The sequence below is a fragment of the Antedon mediterranea genome, chromosome 9 (genome assembly GCF_964355755.1).
Source record: "Antedon mediterranea chromosome 9, ecAntMedi1.1, whole genome shotgun sequence".
In the NCBI taxonomy this organism is placed as follows: domain Eukaryota; kingdom Metazoa; phylum Echinodermata; class Crinoidea; order Comatulida; family Antedonidae; genus Antedon; species Antedon mediterranea.
Window position 1 is genome coordinate 6,737,080 of NC_092678.1, and position 26,704 is coordinate 6,763,783.

General features: G+C 35.0%; 4 protein-coding genes across 4 annotated transcripts; all 4 read left to right on the top strand.

Moving 5' to 3' along the window:
- Positions 1–3,416: 3,416 nt before the first annotated feature.
- On the top strand, positions 3,417–12,038 carry LOC140059095 (protein rolling stone-like). Its single transcript, XM_072104933.1, has 3 exons — positions 3,417–3,761; positions 9,779–10,004; positions 10,435–12,038. Exons 1-3 carry the CDS (start codon positions 3,681–3,683, stop codon positions 10,998–11,000), a joined length of 873 nt encoding a protein of 290 aa, XP_071961034.1. The 5' UTR covers positions 3,417–3,680; the 3' UTR covers positions 11,001–12,038.
- Positions 12,039–12,474: 436 nt separating this feature from the next.
- On the top strand, positions 12,475–14,831 carry LOC140059130 (protein rolling stone-like). Its single transcript, XM_072104975.1, has 3 exons — positions 12,475–12,751; positions 13,208–13,427; positions 14,072–14,831. The coding sequence occupies exons 1-3, from the start codon at positions 12,554–12,556 to the stop codon at positions 14,599–14,601; spliced, it is 948 nt and encodes a 315-aa protein (XP_071961076.1). The 5' UTR covers positions 12,475–12,553; the 3' UTR covers positions 14,602–14,831.
- An 884-nt stretch (positions 14,832–15,715) lies between these two features.
- On the top strand, positions 15,716–18,783 carry LOC140058113 (uncharacterized). Its single transcript, XM_072103668.1, has 4 exons — positions 15,716–15,742; positions 16,538–16,693; positions 17,025–17,265; positions 18,221–18,783. The coding sequence occupies exons 1-4, from the start codon at positions 15,716–15,718 to the stop codon at positions 18,781–18,783; spliced, it is 987 nt and encodes a 328-aa protein (XP_071959769.1).
- Positions 18,784–22,267: 3,484 nt separating this feature from the next.
- On the top strand, positions 22,268–24,790 carry LOC140058114 (uncharacterized). Its single transcript, XM_072103669.1, has 3 exons — positions 22,268–22,428; positions 23,489–23,608; positions 23,951–24,790. The coding sequence occupies exons 1-3, from the start codon at positions 22,351–22,353 to the stop codon at positions 24,788–24,790; spliced, it is 1,038 nt and encodes a 345-aa protein (XP_071959770.1). The 5' UTR covers positions 22,268–22,350.
- The last annotated feature ends 1,914 nt before the right edge of the window (positions 24,791–26,704 follow it).

A 26,704-nucleotide genomic window follows, 5' to 3' on the forward strand; every position in this document is an offset into this window, starting at 1 on the left:
TTTCACATCGATAAAACACAGGATAATTCTGATCAATGAGTTGGCTCTGATACACAAAGATCTATATTGGCGCTTTATATCTAACTAATCGCCTTATCCATGACCAAGATATGTGGTTAAATCAACATATTCTAAGCGTTTTCCATTAGTATTAATAGGTTTCAATTGAATAGTACGTGACTTAAGACAGATTATTATACACAATCTATATATCATTGTTGGCCACAAAGCATACAGAAACATCAATTAAATACTGCAAACCTGATGCCGAAGGTGTAAAAAACACCATGTGTTCTGCATAATAGGTTGTTAAAATGTAATATTATTTCCTGTTGCTTAGCGTAGTGATAAGATCATTTATACACATATTATACAGATGAGGATGCAACAAAGCAAAATGTGCATTAAGGGCAAGTATTGCACTAAGGGGTGAAGGCGACGAGGAAACCAGATGGGTGAAAAACCACTAAAATGTTTTGAGAACTCTTGAAGAAAAAAGGTAATGAAATGTTTCTGCCTAGTTATTCTAATGTGAACTCTTTGTATAACTGAATAAATATCTTCACATTTCAATATGTATGTTGGTCTTCACTACAGAAAGTCTTATGAAGCGAAACTTGAAGCATAACAATACAAAAAGACTGATCAAGTTTGTGTACCGTAACTGATAGTTTCTCTTTTACGCATAAATTATTTTTCTGAAAGAATTTTATGCCTGGCATAGTGTGTGACGCATAAGTTTTGATTTTAAATATTTTCCAATCGACTTAAGATGCAATTCAATGACGTAATAAGTAATACGCAACGTATAAATTGAGAGAAATGTTTCAAAAGATATTAATGTTTGTTTGCACGATAATGTTCACATTTTTTCAAGCTATTCTTCTTTTAAAAAAAAAAAATATGTATATACCAAGAGATCATATTGATTTTAAGGAAAATCGATATAAAATAAATAATAATAAAATCTTATTAAAATCTCGAGCTATCTCTATCTTTAATATAGGCTGAAATAGTTAATAGCACGCCCTCTGTCGCTCTATACTGTTTCACTTTGTATATTAATTGTTAAAGAAGCTTTTACCTTTATGTTGTTAAAAATGAAAAAAGTAAAAATTAACTTTAAATTTAGATTTTACTTTAAAACGCACAGTAGGCCTAGATTGTGTTACAACAGTGGCGTTTGCTGCTATGGGGCTGCTATAGAATACGTTGAAACACCGGTTCTCGTCAGATCACCGAAGTTAAGCAACGTTGGGCCCGGTTTCGTTCTGGATAGGAGACCGCCTAGAAATAGCGGCGGGTGTTGTATAAACACCAGAGAGTGATGGTGCAATGGTAATATCGGACTAGCATGTGATAGGCATGGGTTCGAGGTTATCTGTACCATACTAATTGCATCCTTAGGCAAGATGCTTTACTCTCATTGCCTCGTCCTTCGGATGGGTGTGTAAAGCCGTTGGTCCCGTGTACTTTTTTTTATTCGAAAAGAGTATAGAGATCGTCTCCCGGTGTGCTGATCTGGGAGGCTCTGCACTGCTGGCTGCCGTGGGTCCGTGGAGGGCCTAATCCGAATTTCATCAGTTTCCAGTTAAACTTGAGGACCAGTAATAATACATTTAACATTTAATATATACTGTATTGTTTTGAAAAAGGTGGCATCTATTCCCAGATTTCTTAATTTCGCCCAATCTATCACGATGACAAAAAAAAACCAAATATAGTGTATCAAGATATTGACACAAAATTCTAGTTTTGTATTGTACTATTCTATGGAACCTGTCCACGTGTAACGTGTAAAGGTAATTATTCTTTTGTAAGACCGACATATGATAAATTAGAGCGAGTTTCTTATACTTATTATTTACTTTAACGTGTGGGCGCCAAAGAAAACAAACACATTAGTACCAGTACATCGTCATGGTTCATCAATGGGCCCGTTTATGAACAGCAAGTATCCGGATAACTTGTCATCTTTTGGGGTTATTAATCATGCCTTAACGACCCTTAATTGCTTTTTTTGAGTACTACCACCTGGGTTATCCGGACCAACCTCAGCCCGGCAAATTTGGAGGGTTGGCTTGTCCTCAGGGGAGTTGAAGGCGACCTTGCTGGATTAAACAATGTATTTTATGAGATAATCATGCAAATCAGGCTGAAAATAAGGCCATAGTAGCCGGATAAACAAGAAGTCTGTAAACGGTAGGGAGAATTTTGATTTAGCCTTGTCAGGAGAGACCTCTGGCATATCCAGATACTTTAAATGTTCATAAACACAACCAATGATGCAGCAGACAGAGCGACAGGAAAGATTAAAGTGACGATGAGGTAAATGAGAAAGAATGAAATAGACAATACGGTCTGATTGATAGAAAATGAAAACGATGACAATAATGATAGGGACGATAACAAAGGCGAAATAGTTTAAAGTGGCGCATAATAAAAACAAGACAATGCGCAGTTAAAGATGAGATTATGTAAATGATCAGGCTTCAACAAGTTTCCTATCCCGATCGAGTTGCTTGATTTTTTTGCTTCGTATTTTCTCCCTGAAAATAACATTGTTTTTTTAAAACGTTTGATACGCGAGATTCTTTTTCTTCATTTTCATATCGCCCTCTATCTATTTAGTGGTTGGCGGTGAATCTTTGGTGACATGCTTAATGAATTTGAACTGATTTGAAAATTGTTGTAGCGCCCTCTTTTATTATACATTACTATTAATTTGTCACCAACATATTTTTAAAGACGCAAATCCTATTAATTTAATAAATTATAATTTATATTTGAAATTTGTTACTTCATTTTAATTTTTAGTTCATCCTAATTTATATAGTAATATATTATTATATTTTATTTAAACTTTTTATACAGATACAGTATTTACAAATCGGATTCTTCTTGTTTCTAGAGCTCTGTCTACACTACCAAACTTTATGTGTGACAAAATAATGTGATATGCCCAAATATGGTCATTATGATGTCCTATCGCTACCATATTTGGGAACATCACACTTTTTTTGTCAAACTACTTTAATAGCGTAAACAGAGCTTAATGTTGTAAACAATCCATTATCGATCTAGGTTTTTGCATAACATTTACGTTATAAATGTTTCTATATTCTATAAAAACTGAAACAAACAAACGCAGCAGTATCATAAACAGCACAACGAAACCAGAACGAATACAACTTCAGAACGTAACCGCCATGTTTCCGCATATATTTAACGCCTGTTCAGACGTCGTAAAATCACCACACTGATACATTGCGCTGATGTACACTGTTGTAAAGTAGTGTTCCAGTTCATTAACTACAATCACGTTCACATCTGCGCCAATTAATTTAGCTTAAATCAGCTCAGTATTTATCAAATCACAGAATATTCGACAAATGTCTTACCGGTTCAAGGAAAACAATAATAACGATTGAGAATACAAAATTTAGTAGATCCGCGTTCACACTCTTTCATGTGCTTCACTTCAGCAGGCACCGGTCAACGATGACGTCGATCGTCAAGGTCAGTGTGTGAGTAATTGAAAACGCCACACCCTGACGTCACAACTAGTTGTTCAAGCGAATAATAAAAGGAGAGCGGTAAAAGTAATACTATTAGTTGAGAATTCGAACAGAACTCCTGTGTCATAGACTAACTGATAGATTGGAATAGCATCGTTTATAATGTGTGGTCCAGGCACCGAATGTCACTTCACACAGTTAGGGTTTGGAGGGGAGTCAGCCAGAAGATTTACAATACCGTCTGTAAGTATCATCATTCTTTATGATATTTTATCAATATAGAATTATAATGTAGGCCTATATTATCACTCTCAATCAAGATGTTACCTTTTTTGTAAAAAATGTATGTATAGGGCTATATAAGTGTATTATAATGTACCGTATGTATAATGTAGACCCAGGCTTATGTATACTGTGTGTGTGCATATAGGTATGGTTAAGTAGGCCTATTTCCTGTTCAACTTTCTCTTGTTCTTGTACGAGTACTGAACGATAAATCTTTATTTATTTTTTTTTTTATCATGCTATGGCCTATATAAAACAAGAAATATTTCTTACAAAAAACGCCGCGTAACTTTTTGACTGGACAGTTGTAAGAACAGTCTTCATTAATCTAATATAATAGGTCGGCCAATCAAAACGCAAGTGAACAATTGGGACTTTACTTGTGATTTATGTCATTGGCCTGTCAGCACAGTCGTTTCTTTCTACTGTAGAATTAAACGCACAAATTTGTATTGGGAATAATGTATGTGGTTATTACTATCGCATTTAGGTATTGATAATAATAATAATATGGCTTTTGAATATATAATTACTGTCTGTAGAATAACATTTATACATTTTCGGTTCGCGATGGATTTGTAATAGGTATTTATAATAATAGTATATGGGTTGTATTATTGCTAAGCTATCACCAAATCGCGTTATAACATTATTTCTCAGGGTTTTTTGCACCATTGATCAATACCAAACGCGTATCGGTATTATAGTTTTTAATGAATCATTACATTAATAAAAATACCCAATTAAATCAATCGTGTCAGTCCAATTCCGACTTATGTTTCGATCACATAGTTCTGTGTCTACACTGTCCCAACTAGTTTAACAAAAAAAGTGTGATGTGCCCAAATATGGTAGTGATATGCCCGATTATCGTAGTGATATGACATCGTCATGTCTATATAATATGGGCACATCATATTTAGTTTGATAGTATAGACAGAGCTTAAGGATTATATTTAAAAAATGTTTTCTTACATTTTGAACGGAAGTATTTATTTGTTTATAAGCCCAATTTTCCAGTCTTAATTTTACATTTTGAAAAAAAGTATTTATTTGTTTATAAGCCCAATTTTCCAGTTTTAATTTTACATTTTGAAAAAAAGTATTTTATTTGTTGATAAGCCCAATTGTGCAGTCTTATTTTACATTTTGAACGAAAGTATTTATTTGTTGATAAGCCCAATTTTGCAGTCTTATTTTACATTTTAAACGAAAGTATTTATTTGTTGATAAGCCGAATTTTCCAGTTTAATAATAATGACCCCTTCCACAGTGCTTATACCATATACATTTTACATGATATTGACCGTGGGTTCTTTACGCCTCTGATGCATTTGTTTTTATTGTACCTTTTTAATAAATTATTATATGTTTAGGCCTAATCACACCCAATTTATGAAACGGTCAGATTCCGATTTCAATTGAACGAAAGTAGTACTATATTTATTATTCATTGATAAGCCAAGGGTCCCATGGCGTTAGCCAATATCTTGAGCATTTGACTCTTGTGTCAACCTGTAACACAAATCAATCTTCAAAATCTAAAGAAAGAACCTCACACGTCTTTTTTGTGAGTGATACACTATGGATATGCCCACGGAAATAATATGTGGACATTGCAAACAATCATAGGCCTACAGTAACAAACATAACATGGCTAATAAGCATAACATTCAGACTTGCTTGTTTTCTAGTGGATTTTTATTTACTTTAGCATGTAGAATAAAACTAGTAACAGTGGCTATATTAATAATTATACTGATTATCCTTGATGTTATCGCGTCTAATAATAACATATTTTGTTGTTGATAAGCCCAATTTTTCAGCCTTGATTTTACATTTTGAACGAAAGTATTTATTTGTTGATAAGCCCAATTTTGCAGTCTTAATAATGACCCTTCCACAGTGCATTTTACATGATATTGACCGAGGGTTTTTACGCCTCTATAGGCACTGATCAATACCATAATTAATGTACTTTTTTAAGTGAATATTGAAATGTTTCAACACTCCCAGATTTCCTCATCTTTATCGTTTCAAAAATTAATTAAATAATTTTCAGTGTATCACCGGGCGGTTTGGAATTTATTTCTATGCCTGTTGTGTTTATATATATAATATTAAGTATAATTATGAATTCACCAACACTTTCAGGCCCGGGGCCGAGTTTGTGTAGACTAGACTTCCATGCACAGCCACATGTTAAGGAATATGAATCTCTTTATGATTTTAATATGGTTCGAAATGATATTACACAACAACGATTAGACAGCAACTGTGCAAGAGTCAAACTAATAAAATCGGAATGATCAATTAATTGAACATTTACAGCATAAGGCCCATACACTAGGACGATAACGATCGACGATAAATAGACAAATGTGCATTTTTAATACATAAACCAAAAGAAATATAAACAATTCCTTTGATGAAAATTATATTTTCACACGTCCAATCAAATGACGTCATGATTAGTAAGACCAATAATATCGTGACAATACAGCGATTTTATTGTTTTTATTTATCATGACGTCATTTGAAATTTGAAAAACATTATTTTTAGAACGAAAACCTTTCTAATTTCTTTTGGTTTATGTAAAAAAAATGCGTGCTATATATTTATCGTCTGTCGTTATCGTCATAGTGTAATTGGGCCTTTATACACAAAAAATAAATTGATTACGAAGTTACATGTCATTTTCACCTATCACCAAAAAACTAACCTTTTCAAAACTAATTAATTGTTACGAAGCCAATTTATATTATATATTTCATTAAAACTGAACTTTACGGTAAATGAAGAGTATCAGTTAATATGAATAATATAACTAGTAGGTCTATGAACTTGCGTCCAGACACAGAACTGTGACATTACTATCATAAATGTTGAAACCACTTATAAAACCTTTTTTTTTAAAGAAAATATAATTGTGTTAGGAGAAGGCTAATAAACAAATAGATAATGTTCAAACCTTTTTCTGGATTAATTAATGGAGCAGGCGTTCCTAATAATCTGCTGTAGACTGATTGTTCACCTTCTGACGATAATTGATTGGACCCCCCACGGCATCTGATAACCAACAAAAAATTTACGAGGACTGTTTCAATGATTTAATATCTGACGGCGTATTATTATAACATTGGCCTAGATTGAAAGTCAAAGAAAGTCATTGTAAATACCTCCCTTTATGTTGACAGAGCCAAAATAAAGTTTTGACCATTATCGAATGATTATTTGACAGTGACTTATTATAATACCGGCCTGGTTGACAGCAAAAACGAAGTTATTATTTATTGATCAATATTTTACAGATTTCCGTCTACATCTCAATAATACTGTATTATCAGCAGAGGCTTTCATATAGACTCTCTTCTCCCAGACGTTTTTTGGGTCCAGCAGCTATACCTATAAATTATAGTCGAGTTTCCAAATTCACAAAACTGTCAGTCTTAGATACTAAAGCTACCGCTATGAAACAGCTTATTAATGAATGTGTCCTCCTGGGACATAACTGGCTAGAGCCGCGGCGCGAAAAGATGTAGGCCTATTGATCATTATAAATTCAGTAGAGTACTGAAAACGTTCCGCTTATTAGATAGTAATATCAGGGAGTTGTTATTAGTAATAATAATTATATAGTAATAACAACTCCCTGGTAATATAACATTTTATATGAACTTGAGAACGTTTATCATATTTCATGACTTCTTCAAATAAATACTTAGCTGATTCTCCACGTATCCGGCGTGTATGTTGGCTTAATGGACCGATCATAATATCATATTTCGTTAAATTAACACTTTAAATTGGCAGGTCTTGGTATTTAGTAGGACCCATCATTTGCTAAGCCTAAACGCGCCTCATGAAACTGGAATACTAGGGAGAAAAATTAGTTTAGAATGGTCCGGTATTTCGCCAAAGTCGAGTAAGTAGGTCTGCAGATTGTACAATAACAATGGTAAAGTGTCACGCTTCCAATCACAATTGATTATTTGTCACCCTAACAACAACCATTCAAATGTCTATTGTTGACCCACAATACAAATACCCAAGACGCAGTCACTATAACTCACGTCACATTTTTTACTCAACAATACATCAGCTCCGTGATGGTGATTGATAATTGGTCCGATGTTTGCCCTACTCTGACGTAATTTAATTTACATCAGAGATAGGACATTGTACTGTTTATATTATCATTCATAAATGTATTAATATCTTGCCACTTTTACCTTTTTATATCAAATCTTATTTTGTTATTGTTATGTTTTGTTGGATCTTTCTGAGACAGGCCTCTAAGTTTGATCCAAATTAATGAGATCTTTATTTGTTTATACTGATTATTGTTAACGTTTTCAATGATTGAATTGAATGTAATATTTATCTGAAACGGAACCATTTATGATGACATTCTCCTCTTCTATGTTTCAACCCCCACAAAGATTGTGATTTTTGTTGTGGTTACACAATGTAAATCTGACGTTAAATTTAAATGAAAGTACTAACGACCACGACAGACAATACAACAACCGCTAAATCCCTTTCCAATGTCAAGATTATCGACAAGGTAATATGAATTCATAAATTCAACTAAAGACGTATACTATAGAGAAACAATATAATAATCCAATTATGAATATTGACCTTGTAATACTTTTCTGTTATACAGTATACAATAGCTTGGAGGAAAATTAATAATATTATTCCCTCATATTTACCGTTTTAACTAGATTTCGATGAGGGATATTTCTAAATAAACAAATTGAAAATTCTGTAACATTAATTGCTTTTCTAGATTGTGTAAATCTATTTAAACTTACATTATCCGATTCTCGGTTCCTGTATGTTTTGTATAGTATCATAGGCGAATTCTGCGATACAGTGTCACATATTAGTAACATGTGGCCCTGTAATAATTTTGCTGTGATACTGATACTGACAGATAATGACATTAATGTATGTCTACACTCGTCATAACTATAGTTTTGACGAGTGTTCAGTTATTCCTAAAACAAAACGTCATTGCTAAATGTGATTGTTTTCCAAAGATTTGATCATGTATCTTATCCAAACGTCATTTTCACTTTCATTTACTATTTAAAAATATACTTTCTTGACATCAGGGGGGTTGCCTGCGGAAGCCGGAAACAATGTCAAATAAACGGATCTCTAATGATTTCTACAAATTATTCTGGTATTGATGACTACGTAAACTAAACCAATTCCTATGTGAATAAGCATTTGTATTTTCAAGGCCAAAATATATTCATTTTACAATCATAAAATAGCAAGTCACAGTGATTCATTCCTACAGTAGGTTAATCTACAGGTGGAGTACATTTCAAAGAAAAAGAGAAACATAAAAGTTAGAAAACGTAGGCTATCAAAGATATATCTGAAATACAGGAAGTGCCGGAAGCAATGGGCGCGGACATGAATTCAGACGTAGGCCTAGACCTACGGCGGCGCGCCCTTCAGGCTTTTCAAAAAGCACAATGCGATCGAAACGTTCCGGAAAGTAATGACAAACTAAATTCAATAAAATAATCACTAACAGGCTCCGGGAACAGGCTATTATTACTCACAGATGTTAGATGAATTTTTCTACCATCATATTTATATAGTATCGCTGTGGCTATTGTAAATGTGTTAAAGTGTTGCTACCATAATTATTAATGCTTGGTTCCCACTAGGATGCAAAACAAGGACGATACGCGCAAAACTCAAGCAATTTGACCAATCATTAGCGTTGGATTATCCGAACTGTCGCTTGTCATTGGTCAAATTGCTTGAGTTTCACGTATCTCATACTAGTGGGAACTATTGCCTAGCCATATAACCAATTAAGCCTATCTATTAGTCGAGCATTTCTTTGAGTTCATCCTGCAGTATTGATGACGATCACGAAGAATTTCCTTCATGCTAACTGTACATTGACAGATTATGCAAATTTATTTTCTTGTGTTTCTTACAGCTTAATTGGAAATGGCAGCCTACCTCCTACTTGTTGTACAGGTATTTAATCGCTATATATCAGACGGTATGGTGTGTTCTAGTGATAGTGGAATGGGGAACAGAACCTCACTACTCTCTTGTTGATACTAAATGGAAATGGCTGATATACATATCTAATTGGAGCTATCTGCTGTTGACGGTGCATTTTATCTTTGCCGCTGTCGCGGTAACTGTTTACTATACGTGTAAGTATGGTTGCCCATCCCATTTAGGACGCAACGCAAAGACGCAAGCGCAACGTAAGTCACAAGCGATAGATTATTTGAACTGTCGCTTTTCAACTCGCTCTTTCGTTGCATCTACGTCTTTGCGTTGTGTTTCTATTGTAATCAGCTTGCGTATGTGTCGGCGCGTTACGTCATAGAGCCCGTTCTGGGTGAGCTAATAGGGACTTCTTGATTTGAGTGGACGTTCACCACTAGAATTCGACTGGTACATTACTCGTCCACAGGTATAATTATGTTTCTATTCAAGTGTTGACACGCTAGTATGACAATGTTGAATAATAACCATGTGTGACATTACACAGCTTCAGATGTAATCGTGCAATCCTTATTTGGTAGGCCTACGGTCTTCGTGACATTATTCTTAAACTAATTACATTTGTTTTATCAGGTGGTGGCTGCAATGATGACCCGCATTCGAAAGATCCAACCATAGAGATGTCTGAACGAGGAGAAGGATCCAGTCACGTCAACACCCAAGGTGACGCAACCATGCCGTGGTACCTGAAGATGATGTGGTTTCTCCAAGTGACCTCTTACAGTGCCGCTGTAGCAGTAACAATTCTCTACTGGATATTAGAGTACGAACCAGACACAGACTCGATCCACGCATATGGCGTGCATGTCCACGGCATCAACGTACTACTGGTGGTCATCGACTCTTTGATTGTTGCCAACCCGTACCGACTTCTTCACATGATCTACCCAGCTTTGTACGCTTTGGTTTATTTCATTTTTACGGCAATCTACTGGGCTGCTGGTGGTCTCAACCCCGTAGGAAACCCATGGATCTATAAGGGGTCATTAGATTGGGAGAATGAACCAGGCTTATCAGCAGTTATCGCCGCCTTGACGGTTGTTGTAGGAGCTCCTGTTTTACATTTTCTGTTTTGGTTGCTTTTTAAGATTAGGGAAGCTGTATTAAGCCGATGTTGTGGATCTTCTCAATTTGTTTAGGAAATAATATATATATAATATTGAAATCAGGGTCATGAGTGAGAAATAGCGAGGAAGTTCCGTCATTCAAAATGTTGCATTGTGGGCTTAATATTAACGAATGTAAGAGCTAGGCCTATTTGAAAAGTGGAAATCAGGGAAAAATCCGGGGGATTAAACCTTTATCGCCGCTCAGAAAATTATTCATAACATTATATTCGAAAACAAGCTTATGTTTCACTTAACTCTAGGCCTTTATGAAATGTATAAAAACTATCTTTTCATAGATAGATTTCAGATTGAATAGGGCCTACATGTATTGGGTAAACATGCAAGCTTTTAGAGTGAATTGTAAGTATACAAATGGGCATCAATTGAACTTTGAGCGCAGCTCAATAAACATTTACGTAGGCCTACAGATTTAATTTAAGGAAGGTAATTTAATTATGAGTTAAGTACATGAAAGCTTGTTCGGCGACCAGCGTCGCTATTTGTAGCTGTTCGTGCATCTCTATAGCCTAGGCCTACTTCATTCAGTTACGCTTGGCCCATTATCGAGCCCCAATGTGTTTATTTTTTAATCTTGCCATCTACTTTTGTTATTATTTATCTGGTATTATTACTTAACAATCTAATATTGTTGTCCATGATGATGGATATGGATGATATCCGTCAAACCAGGGAAATGGGAGGTACTATGACGGAAATAAAATCAGGAATCACACAATGTTGTCTGTTTTCCTATTGTGAAACCACCCAATAAAAACAAGCTGTTACTGTACTCCCGTACCATACATACATATGTATATTTCTTATATTTAAAGGTGCAATGTTGCTAATTGCTATAAACGATTGCTGTTCGATGCCAGTATTCCTTATTATAATGGTGTGTTTTCCCCTCTAATCATTTTAATCGTTAATTGTAATAAAATGTTGACATTTTCTAAATTCAATTTCGATGTCCATTTCGTCAGTGTTTCTATTTTTAATATAAAATTAAAACAAAAGGAAAAATAATTTTATACGGGTAAAATAAAATTGGAAACACGTTAAAACTGTTTTGTAGTGTAATAATAAATGTTTTTATATTGTAAGATTGGTAATTGTTGATGTTTGTTTCTTTTTTACTATATAATCCTGTCCACCGATAACCAAATAATCACCGCGGTAGAATTTACCCGCTGTGTTAGTAGTACCCGGTACCTGCAGTAATCCTACATGCTTATTACTATTAATACACATTTAACCAATACAAGAGCCAGAGGTGTAATTGCTAACTTAATTTATTATTGGTTTATTTATTGGTCATCACTTTTTTACCAGTGGTACACATTGTCGTTAGTTGTGCAACCAAAATAAAACAATAAAATAAAAGAGCAAAATAATTGATAATAATAATTGAGCAATGATTAAAAAAACTCTGTGAAATGCGACTTTTGCTGGTCATAGTTTCGATTGAGAGTAAGTCGCTCTCTCGCGCATTTTCTTGCAGACGATTAAGAGTTTTACACTCAGTATAATAAAAACACTGTACTTGGGCCTACAATGGCCATCACTATGTTATCTTATAATTCATGAATATTGGCACGATATATAGGCCTACAAAACTAATGTACAGTAAAATGTTTTCAACGAAAATCGTTCGGAGACGATTCTGGATCGTAGTAGGTCTACTAAGTACGGTCTTCCGGAGGTTTAAGTCTTGGTCAGAAGACGCTTTCCAGCCAATCGGATTTCGTACAGAGTCTGCAAAAAGGTTCGCAGTCCCTATTGTAAGTATACAGGCCTGTTGCTTGATTTTATAGTATGTAGCTGTAAATTATAGGCATATACAGACAGTAACTTTCAAAATCAAAAGTAGTTAGTGTAGTACGTATTATGATTAGTTGTTTCATGGAGTAAATGGTTGTTTACAGGTCATCAACAATTGAGGGCGCTCGCTATGGAAGGCAATCGGTGCATTAAAATGTTTTTTTTTTCAAGAAGTCGTTTGTCTCCGATCATATTAATCGCTGTTGTTTTCCCATAAATACAATAGACCATCTGCAGCCGTGCACATCTATCCGTCTTGTAATTTAGACTTTAGTCCGCTCCCTGCCTCTCCCTCCAAATGTATGACACGCAATCTGTGCCAAAATCTTAATGTTAAGCTGAATCGCCGTCTAGAACCTAGACTAATCTAGACATGTCACTTTAAAAACATAAACAAATTCTTTCCTCTTTTTCAGTTCAATTGGCAGACACGAACGTATATTATTTATCGTTGTGCAATCGCTTTTTACCAACTGCTCTGGTTGTTGTTGGTCGTAATAAAATGGGTAACCAAGCCTCGTTACGAAGCTTTCGATACCAGATGGAAATGGTTCATCTACGTATCCAACTTAAGTTACTTGTGGCTAACCGTGTATTTCATTGTTGCTGCTTTTGCAGTAATTGCATATCACAAAGGTAAACAATAGATGAAGACTAAAAAGGGTTTATTGCTTGGTTCCCACTTAAGCAACAGTAAGCGCGCCGTAAATAATCAATCGACGACGTACGCGATGGATCATCTAAAGATTGATTCCCACTAGCGACGCAACACAAGGACGTAACGCAGCACAAGTGATTTGACCAATCACAAGCGATGGATTATTCGAACAGTGGCTTGTCATTGGTCAACTCGCTTGTGTTAAGCGTACGTCCTTGCGTTGCGTCTCTAGTGGAAACCACGCTTAAACTGTCGCTTGTGATTGGTCAACTCACTTGCGTTGTGCTTATCCATAGGCTAGGAACAAAGCTTTATGACTCCAGGGCCTTGCATGACTTTCTTGGAAAATCAAGATTTGTAACGATATAAATAATTACGTAGATGGCTAGAGGGACTCTGCAGCAGAACTTCTCATGTTGTTATAAAGAACAATCATTGTGCGCATGCGGGGAAAGTGGGACGCGCTTCCTCGCTTTATTCTTTGGCGGGTTATGCTCCAGACGACGACCGATGACACATCAATGCCTAGGTCTTACGTAGTCGGTTATACATCAAAAGATCCCTAATTCTAAACTATACTAGACCTTATTACTTAACAATACTGTTGTGTTTCCATTTATAGGGCCTACAGATGCATCAGATACAGTGGGTGACGTAGAACGCATCGAAGGTGGGCAATACAACACAAGGAGTACAAGAAAACAACGCCTACCAATTTACTTTTCACTATCGTGGTTTTTACAAGTTATAGCCTACAGTACAGCCGTCGCAGTAACAATTCTTTACTGGACTCTAGACTACGACCCTGCAGAAGATATCATTAACGTTCATGGCGTTCACGTACACGGCATCAATGCAATGCTTGTTGTTATAGATTCTTTAATTGTTGCCAATCCATATAGATATATTCATTTTATATACCCATCTTTGTATGCTTTAGTTTATTTTGGATTTACGGTGATCTACTGGGCAAAGGGCGGTCTTGATTCAAATGGACATGTATATATTTATAAAGGTCATCTAGACTGGGGGAACAACTCTAAAACATCGTTATCTATAGCTGTTCTCACTGTTTGTGTTGGCGCTCCGTTTTTACATTGTTTATTTTGGATTCTCTTCAAAATGAAAGAGATCGTCTTTAAACCATATTGAATTTTTTTTTTTTCAAAACTTATTCATTTCATTTTGTTATATGTATGTAAACTTATTGTTCTAATAAAAAAAAAAGGTTTTATACCCTAACTAGCATTACCTGCTGATTAACAGATTTCAACCTAGAAAACTTGTAAAATATCATGTAAAATAAGAGTTGAAATTTTAATTAAATTTTTTAGTTTTAAATCCATTGGTACGCAAAGGATTGAGAAATTTAACGTAACATACATCTGGTAGGCTAAATTATAATTATAAATATGCAATATATGCTGTCAGTAAAATGCATTTTGGAAACAAAAAATAACTACAGAACATTTTTCATTTTTATACTTTTTAGATACACTTGCAAGTCCTTTGTTATTTACGAATTCGACAGATAAACACTTTTTTAAATTATTACTAGAACATATTAAAAATAATTTTGAAAACGGTGGTATGTCCGTAGATTAAATATTTATATTAAATTAATATTACCACAGTGCAACAAATGCAGTCCTTGCAGTAGTAGGCGCATATTAAAAAAAATATAACGCATCTTTACCTTGATACACAAGGCACAAAAACATAAGACTAAAAAGTCGGCACTTTTATCGTTTCTTGTCGGTTTCAGCTTTTATAATTTTGTGAAGACGTCCTCTGGAAATTCCACATTTAATAGCCTTTTGATCAAGAGGTAATTTTTTATAAATCATTTAATAATTCACAATTCAGTAAATATTTGGTTTACGAACTTTTTATATAGCCCATGACCATCTCCGTTGTTAGGTGCAAGATTGGGACGAATTCTCACAGATATCCTCATCTTTATCGTTTCAAATTAATTAACTTAATTTCGGTATGTCACCGGGCGGTTTATTTATTATGTGCCTGTGATGTTTATAGATTACCTTACTAATAATAATGTGATTTTTATATAACGCTTCATGCACAAAGCATTGAAGCGCTTCACATTATTATTCCCGTAATTTTTAGCGACTGTACAGCTCACTATGTCGGTCGGTTAGTCGGTAAACACTAACTTGAGCACGCGACTGCAGCCATATATTATGGCCTTGTTGAATCTCTAAACCCTAATTCTATAATAAATGTTGGGGGCCAAGAACCATTAATAATGTATCCAAATATATTTATCATGCTTGTAAATATTTATGATTTATGTTTTTATTAGAGAACGAAATTAATAAATATTTTTGTTAATTAAAATTTTTTGCTTACTTTTTAAAAATTAAGTTTAATGTAATGTTTTATCAAAAATTAGAGGTCAGTGGCCGCATTCACCAATATATTTACTTCAAGTGAAATATTTAAATATTAAGTATTTCACTTAAATTGTATTTATTTAGATAGGAGATTTTTTTTTTAATTTTAAGGGTAAGCGTGTCCCTTAGTGTGAATGCTAAATAAAGCCACTGAGGCCTATAACGTTAATAAAGTCAGGCAATTCGCCTGAATGATCAAACACGAATGAAAATTTCATACTCCTATAATGTAGCCTCAGCGTAGTTGTGAACAGTTGCAAACATGATTTGTTTATCAGATTAAAAAAAAATCATTATTGACAACACAATTTAAATGCATAAGTCAAATTGTAATAGCATGGACCTATGTTCATGGTAATATTAAGTAAGGTTTGAACCTCTTTGGAAAACTACAATAGCGGATTAATTTTAAAAAAAAGTGTCACGCTACTGGAAAGGCACGCAATGAACGACACAGTACACCAGTAGAAGAACATAATTGGATGATTGGATGGATTTGCACCTCCATTGTAAGATGACAATAGTGTTGTCTGTTAATTATATTCCAGATATAAAAAAAACAGTGTTACACTGCGAGTGACTTGGAAGGCCATGCAATGGACGACCTTCCATCTAATTCAATACATAGGCTTGGTATTAAAGTTATTTTAATTCATTCCTATTTTTTGGTGAAGATAAGTGCTGTAAACACAGTCAGAACAGTTCGAAGGCTTGGGTGTTGTGCGGCCAAGAAAGGCTTTAGTCAAAAACATTGGTCAGAATGCGCAACTTACTTCCTTTCGGTTTGCGGATTTGGAGGGGTAACACCTGAAAGATTTGCTTTTTCAGCTGTAAGTATTACCTACCGACACACGAGTGTTTTCTTTTGCTTGAAGTAATATTTCCATGCATGGAAGCCGAGATAAATTATTGCCTCAGAAGAAAAGGACTGAATTGTCTTTTTGTTTTTCCATTAGATCGAAAAGCAAACTGAGCGTTTGCAAAACGTCGTAGTAAGTATATATTTCGTACTTTTCGATCTATTGGAAAAATTCACTCCTATATTATTACGATCCAAATGAAATTATTTCAAGATATCCTCAATCATCAAGATGTTATTTCATCTTTTAGATTCATTAACACATTTCAACGGTTTCAATTCAATCTTAATTTATTTTAAAGTTTAATTGTGACGGATTTCCTGGACTATACATTCTGTACCGGTGTATGATAGCGTTGTACCAATTTGTATGGACAGTATTAATTGTCAGAGAATGGGGAAATGAACCACACTACACTCCCTCTGATCAAAAATGGAAAATGCTTCTATTTCTTTCATATTGGAGTTATTTTGGACTGACAGGCTACTTCATGTTCGCAACTATCGCCGTCTCCGTGTACCACTATACAAGTCATAATGCAGGTAGGCCTACACATTTGTTTTATTCGTATGATAGCATTCATCCTCAATTGAAGAAATTCGGATTAAGCCTAAAGGCCCATTAACACTAGGACGATAACGATGTAAATATAATATAAGCATGCATTTTGTTTACATAAAACAAAATAAATTAGAAAGGTTTTCGTTCTAGAACTATAGGGTAATCATTTAGGCCCCTATGCGGTATTTGATAAAAATAATATTTTTTAAAATTCCAATCAGATGACGTCCTGATAAATAAAAACAATAAAATCGTTGTATTGTCACGATATTATTGGTCTTACTAATCATGACATCATTTGATTGGACGTGTGAAAATATCATTTTCATCATTTTCTATAGTTCTAGAATGAAAAGTTTTTATATTTCTTTTGTGTTATGTATGAAAATTGCATATTTATCTATTTATCGTCGATCGTTATCGTCCTAGTGTAAAATGGGCCTTAATGCCTGACAGCCACAGTAGTACAGCGCCTAATGAATGGCAGGGGTTATAATAATGCATTACACCGAGGTAACCCCTACTCTTCCGAAAGATGGGTTCTTTAATGTGGACACTACGAATGAGATGTGTACACTGTATACATACTTATCCGATAAAAACCTGTTCTACGATCAGAACTAAGGTCGAGAAGAGACTTATGCAACGGAGGTAGAAATCAAAGTGACGGTCACCATCCGAACTACCGATAGTGATTGGTCAACTTACATGTACGCGGACGTGGGAATTTATCCAATTTGACTTGAACATACATAAGTTGTCTATTTTAAAATCTATGTCCGTATTAATAACTGAATCTCTTTTGTTCTGTGTTTTATTTGTTTTCTATGTTTTCTAACATGACAATACTGTAACTTACGGTGAGAGTCAATAAAATAAATGTAAATAAATGTATATATTAAGGTTCAATGGTTTAGTCATAATGATCTTTACTATCTAATTTTTCCCCAGACGAGTCTGAAAAAACTATTACAATAGATGAAGTTATAACACTGAATGTTGTTGAAGAAGGCGATCGAAATAACATCAATATGAATAAAGGACTAACAGACAAACGGGATCTTCCAAACTACTTTTCATTCATGTGGTTCTTGCAAGTGATAGCTTACAGTACATCGGTCGGGGCCACCATTGTCTATTGGCTTCAAGAACGTCCTAATCACATCTTTGGAGCCCATGTCCATGGCATCAACACCGTTCTTTGTAGCATAGACGCCATAGTTATTGCCAATCCGTATAGGTTTTGCCACGTCATCTACACCTCCCTTTTCTGCCTGAGTTATATCTTATTTACAGTGATATTTTGGACATTCGGAGGCCTAAATCATAAGGGGTATAGATACATCTATAAAAATCATCTCGATTGGGAAAACAACATTAGCGATTCTCTTCTTTTCACGTTTTTTATTACTTTCATAATAGCACCAATTTCAAATAGTTTCTTCTGGCTGTTGATCAAGATCAAGGAAAACGTTATTCAACAATGGATTAATGAATAGATGGATACACATCGACGGTGTGATCAAACGATTTTCCAACGCGCTTGCCTATACTAAGCACTTCTGCTAATCAAACAAATACTCTTTGAACACCATATCTCTAACCGCGGCTCTCTATAGAACTCTGCAAATCAACTGTTACATTTTTTTGGATCAAGATCAATTATAAAACGTACCCATGTATAAATAAATTGTATGCGCAGTCTAATTTTTCTATTAAAATGTCTGCGTCGAGCATTAATTGACAACAACAAGATATTGCTTAACAATTAGTTTTAATTTCATCGAAATCGGACTACCAAAAGTACACTTACTCTTTTAAATTTGAATTACCATATTGTTCCGGAAACCTCCGGAAATTTAGAATTGCGTTAATCTATAGAATATTTAATTATACATTTTACCATGTATGTCTTTACCATGTGCAGTCGTGTGCAGTACAATAAACATGTTTTTAATATACGGCTAAGCAGTGTTTTTTTCATGAATCTCCTTAATTATCGATGTGATAATATTTATATTGTAGTGTATGGTGATTGGCTAGTGGTTATGACATCTCTACGTTTAACCACGCTTTATTGTGAATATAACATAGGGTGCATGCCATTGTTAAACATCTGGGAAATCAGCTATGCTTCTATTTAATAGCGAGCACAACTGCCTTAGGTTGGTAGCTAGTTCGATGAATTGATCCACAGTTTATATATAACAACGGTAGTTCAGTTATGCTGTTTGTCAGACGTTTTGCTGTATTGATTAAATATTTCAACATTTGGTAATAATTCGTACCTTGATAAGTGATATTTACCAGTAGGCCTAACTTAGACATAACTGACAAGTTGTATATCCACGCTGTGTGATAGAAAAGATAATATAACATAATAGCGTGGGTAATTGCACAGACCCAGATATTTCGCATATCTCCCCACTTATAATCTAGTGTCTATCATAACACGTTGGAATGACTGGCCTACCTCATTTTAGTATACGCATGAACACCTTCACAGAAGAAAGGCAAATCATCATAACGTTTAATTTGGTGTTGTTTTTTTTTTAATCTAAGAGTATGAAACTGTTATGGCTCATTACCGAAACACCGGGCCGAAATACTGACTCGAAAAGGATTGAAATCCACGAGATTCTTACCTTTAATTTAATTTGTATCTGAACAAATGTATATTTAAAAATACATAACAATCAAGAGCTTAATTAGGTAGGCCTAAAAGGCATAATTAAAACCGCACTCACCCCAGATATAGATAGAAAAAAGTGTTAGAAAGTATTATATTATAGAGAAATGTAATGAACTCCGTTCCACCAAGTGTTTTTCTCCATTATATTGTTTTTAAGGATCAGTGCTGTAGGCTTAAACACAGTCACAACTGTTCGAAGAAGGCATGGAAGTTGTGCGACCAAGAAATGCTTCATTCAAACCATTTGGTCGGTTTGCGGATTTGGAGGGGTATCACCTGAAAGATTTTCCGTTTCAATAGTAAGTCAAATGTACGGTTTGACCTTTCATATTGAAAATGTGGAACACGGCAGGCCTGAATATTGCGCGGGTACCGGACTAAAATATATAGGCCTACTGAAGATTATTTTTAAGGCCAGGGAAGGTGTTAAGGCCTGATTGGATTTGCCCCAATGGCCCACTATAATTATTGCCTAAAATACCGCGACAACCATGATTTATGAAACATTACCTACATTTCCATGTTGTTCAATATTTTATTTTCTCCTTTTCCGTTCCACAGTTTAATTGTAACGGGTTTTCTGGACCATACATTCTGTACCGATGTATGGTGGCTTTGTACCAATTTGTATGGACAGTATTAATTGTCAGAGAATGGGGAAATGAACCACACTACACTCCCACTGATCAAAAATGGAAAGTAGTTCTGTTCATATCATATTGGAGTTATTTTGTTCTGACTATGTACTTCACCTTCGCAGCAATAGCCGTCTTGGTGTATCACTACATACATAATGCAGGTAGGCCTATCCCTCATTTGGACCTGTAGTTCTGGCTTATTTACTACCCGGGTAAGTTGGTTTCTACTCGGGTAAGTTGGTTTCTACCCGCCAAAGTTAGCAATAACCAACTGTGCCAAACCAAAACCATTACCCAAAAAACTTCGAATAGAAAGCTTGCGCATAACATTAATTAGGACGCACTTTGACTCCCACAATGCATTTCGAAATCGTGTTTTGACGAGCAGGCGATTCTTGTCTTGTAGGTTCTTTGTTTTAATCTATAAATAATCTCACTTTTTAATTTTCCCTAGATAAGTCTAATAACATTACAGCAGACGTAGATATAAACGTGAAGATTATTTTAAAAGTTGTTGAAGAAAATGAGCGAAACAACAATATAAGTAAAGGACTAACATATAAACCGGAACTACCATACTACTTTTCTTTCGTGTGGCTCTTGCAAGTATTGGCTTATAGTACATCAATCGGTGTCACTATTCTCTATTGGATTCAAGAACATTGCAATAACATTTTTGGAGCTCATGTCCATGGCATCAACGTCCTACTTTGTATCATAGACGCCATAGTTATTGCTAATCCGTATAGGTTTTACCACTTCATCTACACCTCTCTTTTCTGCCTGAGTTACATCTTATTTACAGTGATATTTTGGACATTCGAAGGCCTAAATCATAAGGGGTATGCATACATCTATAAGAATTATCTGGATTGGGAAAACAACGTCAGATATTCTCTTCTTTCCACATGTTTTGTTTGTTTCATAGTGGCACCGATTTCACATAGTTTCGTTTGGTTGTTCATAAAGATCAAGGAAAACGTAATTCAAAGGAACTGTACCAGAAAAAAAATACTCGAAAAACAAACGATAATTCATTTGATCATGGAGGAAACCTAGACCAATACAAGGAAGTTGTTAGATGACCAACATTAAGGGAAAACTGAAAAATTATAAAAGAGTATAGGCCTAAACTAACTGTACTTCTTTATGTGCAGGCCGCGCCAACATATCTTATTCAAATTATACGATTTGTTATATACGGTGGTTCAATGTCTCTAATACAATAATCAATACTATCATATGATAATCAATAGTATACGATACCGTAATAAATAAACAAACGATAATCGATATATGAATGTTTTCTGACTTTGTGTTTGTGTGGTTATATAACTGTATGCATTTTTGTAATGAAGGTAAACACCCCAGTTTTCGATTTCGTCAATATTAACTTATTATTAAGAGTGTGAGAAATTGTGAAATAAAAATCTGTAGTACTTGTCAAGTAAAACATGCGCACACACGCGCATGTGTTCGCAAGCCTTAGATCAGGCGTTGCCAACCCCGAATGTAGAGGCCTAGCCATATACCGGTAGCGTAGGCCTATTTTCAAAAATTGGCGCAAGCGCAGTAAGGAATGAGGTTAACTCACCCGGCCATGCAATCAGTCGTGAGATAGAAAGGTAAACTTGTGATGTGATGTCAGTGATGTACAGACGAAATCTTACTTGCTGAATCGTCGGTAAACTTTGAAAAAATTCGTAGAAACAATCATTCTTCTATACTAAACAACGATGCGGGGGTTGGAATGGTGGAATCGGTTCAATTTGGCGTTTCGTTACGGTAATCCGGTTAAATTCGTTAGTCCACAAGTAAGTCTAGGCCTAACTGAAAGTAAAATATATTTAACATGATATTATCATTGTATAGGCCTAATTAGATGGTGGAGTTTTCCACTTAATATTGTCCGTTTGTATACAAAATCATCAAAATGTAAATAAATAAGTTGAAAATGTGTACGGACTATATCTGACCTAGTGAGGACAATATAACATCTAGGTGGGAATGATGGGTTGTAAACACACACACAACTAATAAAATCTTAAATTATTTTCTTATACACCCAAGTTTCTTTTACGATTTGTCTTCGTATATATTAAGTGTAAAATTCCAAATATTTCATATTCCTACAAAGCAATTGTAAATCGTTATAATCTCAGAATCAAGAGCTAGGCTAATTTGTAATTGTACTAAATCGTTCAACTTGGTTATATAGCCACTAGCATTATTAAAACCTAATCTTCATTTATTTTAAATACCGTACCGTAAAAAGATTGGGGCTATTTACTTTGTGATTCTTTACTTGAGGTGTATTAGACAATAACATATTGTTTAAATTCATTATTTCCACCAATCCACAAGGTCAAATTTTTCTAATAAACTATTTTTTTAAAAGCTGATGTTTTCTGTAATAATTATGATATAGTACTTTTTTTGTACTTTTTAAAAAGTTGGTTTTATTAGGAAGGATATTTACAGCATTTTGTTTTAGTGAAACATTAGTGCATTCTTAAGCGTTGTCTATACTATCTAACTAGTTGGACAAAAAAAGTGTGATTTGCCCAAATATGGTAGTGATATGACGTCATCTTTGTTTGTCGTACAAAGTTTGGTAGTGTAGACAGAGCCCAAGAAAAAATAGTAAACTGTGCTCAGAAAAGCAGAGCGAAAGAGGGCGTGTTATTTAATATGCCAACCCATGTTGAAGATACAGATAACTCGAGATTTTAATAAGATTTTGTGACGCCACAATATATCAATTTTCCTGAAATGATCTTGGTATCTAGTTGCAAAAAACTTTGAAATTTGTTTGGTAACTCCCTGCTTCTTTTCTGTCCACACATAGATTTACGTCACTCTGTTATTTTTTAGTGTAACTGGTTCTTTCAACCGTTTTCATTCATCATCTATCGAATATGTCTCGCAATCTATATGGTCACGTGGTTAGTATTAGTCATTCTATACTGGGGCGAGGAACCTTATTACCCGAAGGTTGATCGAAAATGGAAATTTATTATATATTTCTCAAACTTGACGTATGTGATGTTCACTGCTCACTTTGTCGTAGCTGCCTTTAATGCTGTTGTTTACCATTCGTATAGAAGATGTACAGGTTTGTATCAGAACATTTTGATTTCTATTTTTTGGGGCTTAGCCTACCGTAGGCCTATAAGGTTCAAACCGGGGAATTAGAGTGTAATTTCACTCTTCCCAGGTTCAAACACCTTTCGGAACCCAGCACAATGTCGTAGCGAAACCCCCAGTTCGATTCTTGCGAGAAATTTGCTTCTTATATTTAGTTCTATTGTAAGTTAATATAAAATATTTAAAAAGTCATCGCCTGTTTTGGAACGCCAAACCCGCAAAAGTCTACGCTTCCTGATGAAATGTATGCGTTATGGTCCCTGTAAGTCTAAAACAGTGCATGTGCATCAGATGTGCTTATGGCAGCTTAAGGGTATTTTAAAATTGAAAAAAAATAATTTTTGCATTATATTGAATAATATAGTGACAATTTGCTTAGAAAGTCAAGCAGTAACATTACAAATTGCTTATACAGAATGTGTCACAACCCACGTAAGAATTAATTTTATTCTACTGCATTACATATTCACAGTTACGTCAACAAAATGTGCTACAGAGAAACGAAAGACAAGTCCCAGTCCATGCCTACTACCTTGGTATCTTCGTTTACAATGGTTCCTTCAGACGATAGCGTATGGAGCAACACCGCCATTAGTGAGTGCGTACTGGCAGGAAGAACATCGTCTTGGTTTCGATGAATACAACTGGACTGCCTTCAACATGCACGTGCATGGCATAAACTACCTAATATTACTGATCGATACGATTCTTGTTGCAACGCCGGTAAAATTTGCCCATTGTATCTACCTCTCAATGTACGGCTTTACCTATTTAATATTTACCGCCGTTTATTTTATCGCTGGTGGCACGGACCCGTATGGTGAACAGTATATATACGCCCGCTGGATGAATTGGGCAGAAGATCCGTTGAGGGCGGCGGTGGCAAGTTTCTTTGGAATTGTCATCATTTTACCGTTGTCTCAGATTGTGTTTGTTATTATGACTTACATCCGGGCTTTCTTGAGCAATAAGCTTGGCTGTAACCCTCAGGTCGACAACGAATGTGCATGTGATAAAGATATGCTGTAAATTAATGTTCTAAAAACCGGGTTTTAAAGTATCTATAATAAAATGTCAGACTATTATCCTTGTTCTTAATTACAAGAGGTTTTAAAACCGTACAATTCATTTGAATAACTCCACATCATCACGTTTAATTGATTATGAATATCTTAAAAGCACTGTCTACCTCGTGTCCGCTACCCACCCCTTCATCGAACTCTTTATAATACTCGCATATTATCATTAATTTATTGTGTCAATGTACCAGGATGATGAGGCTGCGGGAAGTCTATTGTTTTTTTATGTTAACAAACACATTCATTTGTTGCAAATATTTCAAATACGTTACATTACAGAGTGAGGCCGTGTATGATAAATTGTAAATAATATAAATATTAAGTGCAAAAGTACTTTATGTCGCTAAACATCAAAACATAATTTAGATAAAAATAATATAATAATTTATGACATACTAATTTCATAATTCAAGATAATTAACTTGAATATGACGCGTAAGGCGTGTCATACCATGGCGTTTCATACTTTGCTTTCTTTTGCACAATGCAATTCAATACAAAACGAGAACGTTTTCAATAATTCTGCAGTCGTTACTACATAAAATCTGTCAAGGCCTAATTGTAGAAATTTGGCCCATGGGAATTCTTTTCCAGTCCCCAGTGATGTGTCCTTATAGTCCTACCCTTTAGGCCTAGGCCCAAATGTCTACTCCTAGTAACAATGTCGATACTAGTATTTTATGGTAGTAGGCCTACCCGTTCATCAAAATTAGTCAAACGGTGGTAAAACGAGTCTTTCAGCTATATATTGTATTTTTTATTTAATCTGTAAACAATTATATTAAAGAATGTACTCTTATGAGGTAAACGTGACGTTTACACAAGCTCACCTATTATGATGTCACGGGCGTGTTAAAGATGATTGACACCAATCTACAAAACGTCACTGGTGGTAAGAATATGTTTCAAATAGTAGGCCTACGGTACTATACGAAATTGATAAGTTGAAAGACCTTAACGCACGCTGTGACAAAACGCACAGAAGCAATTTTGTAACGCTTACGGATTTTTCCGTCAACGAAAAATTATGTTCACTCAATGGTGGTACGTACGATCACACGCATTAAGGGCCTTTCACACCTGTTCCGGCACGGTTCCGGTCCGGCGAATCGAACGCCAATGTTTCGTTTTCACGACGCTCCACCCGACCAAGCACCAATCGATATGCGCGTAGCCGCGTAAAAACGAAACATTGACGTTCGATTGGATTTGCCGTCGCCGGACCGGAACCGTGCCGGAGCAGGTGTGAAAGGCCCTTTAGTTAAGCGTGCATAGTAAACCGACGAAATTGTGCTCATGTGGTCAGTTCTCTGTGTCGTCAAATCCGAAATTCCGATACTCCGTCATAACTTCGATGTACCATCGATGTAGGCCTACTATCATCTTTATATTATAACTCCGATGTACATCCGATATTCTTTGTACCGCTTCGATAACTCCGATGTAACTCCGATATTATATAACTCCATAGGTTTCAAAGGGTTATAGCATGCTGTTCGTTTTATGTTATTATTATATAAAAATATTATCCCTGCAACTTTGACGCCTTGATAATGCATATATACTATTTTAAAATGTACTGTACCTAAAAGTAGTTTTGCGTCGAATCTTATTAGGCCAAGTTATATAGAGGCCTAGCCTGGCGTTGTCTCTTGCGGAATTTTGTTTAATCAAAATCGCGGAAGCATGTTTTTTATTTTTTTTTATTTGTAAAAAATGTTTTATTCAGTATAAATACGGTATACAATAAAATTAAAACAAAATCGACGCAGGTATTTCTTTTTTTCCCATTTAAAAAAGAAAAAAGTCCTATAAAATTAAAAGTTTAACAACCTTCCATTTCACTTTAAAAATTCTACTTTGT

Bases quoted from the DNA above. Each gene is read 5' to 3' on its own strand.
- LOC140059095 (XM_072104933.1), top strand. From the start codon at position 3,681: ATGTGTGGTCCAGGCACCGAATGTCACTTCACACAGTTAGGGTTTGGA. The intron at 3,762-9,778 runs GTAAGTATCATC...TGTTTCTTACAG, and splicing joins GAAGATTTACAATACCGTCT to CTTAATTGGAAATGGCAGCC. The intron at 10,005-10,434 runs GTAAGTATGGTT...TTGTTTTATCAG, and splicing joins GGTAACTGTTTACTATACGT to GTGGTGGCTGCAATGATGAC.
- LOC140058114 (XM_072103669.1), top strand. From the start codon at position 22,351: ATGCGGGGGTTGGAATGGTGGAATCGGTTCAATTTGGCGTTTCGTTAC. The intron at 22,429-23,488 runs GTAAGTCTAGGC...GTTATTTTTTAG, and splicing joins TTAAATTCGTTAGTCCACAA to TGTAACTGGTTCTTTCAACC. The intron at 23,609-23,950 runs GTTGATCGAAAA...ATATTTAAAAAG, and splicing joins AGGAACCTTATTACCCGAAG to TCATCGCCTGTTTTGGAACG.
- LOC140059130 (XM_072104975.1), top strand. From the start codon at position 12,554: ATGAATATTGGCACGATATATAGGCCTACAAAACTAATGTACAGTAAA. The intron at 12,752-13,207 runs GTAAGTATACAG...CCTCTTTTTCAG, and splicing joins AAAGGTTCGCAGTCCCTATT to TTCAATTGGCAGACACGAAC. The intron at 13,428-14,071 runs GTAAACAATAGA...TTCCATTTATAG, and splicing joins AGTAATTGCATATCACAAAG to GGCCTACAGATGCATCAGAT.
- LOC140058113 (XM_072103668.1), top strand. From the start codon at position 15,716: ATGTATCCAAATATATTTATCATGCTT. The intron at 16,694-17,024 runs GTAAGTATTACC...TTTATTTTAAAG, and splicing joins AAAGATTTGCTTTTTCAGCT to TTTAATTGTGACGGATTTCC. The intron at 17,266-18,220 runs GTAGGCCTACAC...GATCTTTACTAT, and splicing joins CTATACAAGTCATAATGCAG to CTAATTTTTCCCCAGACGAG.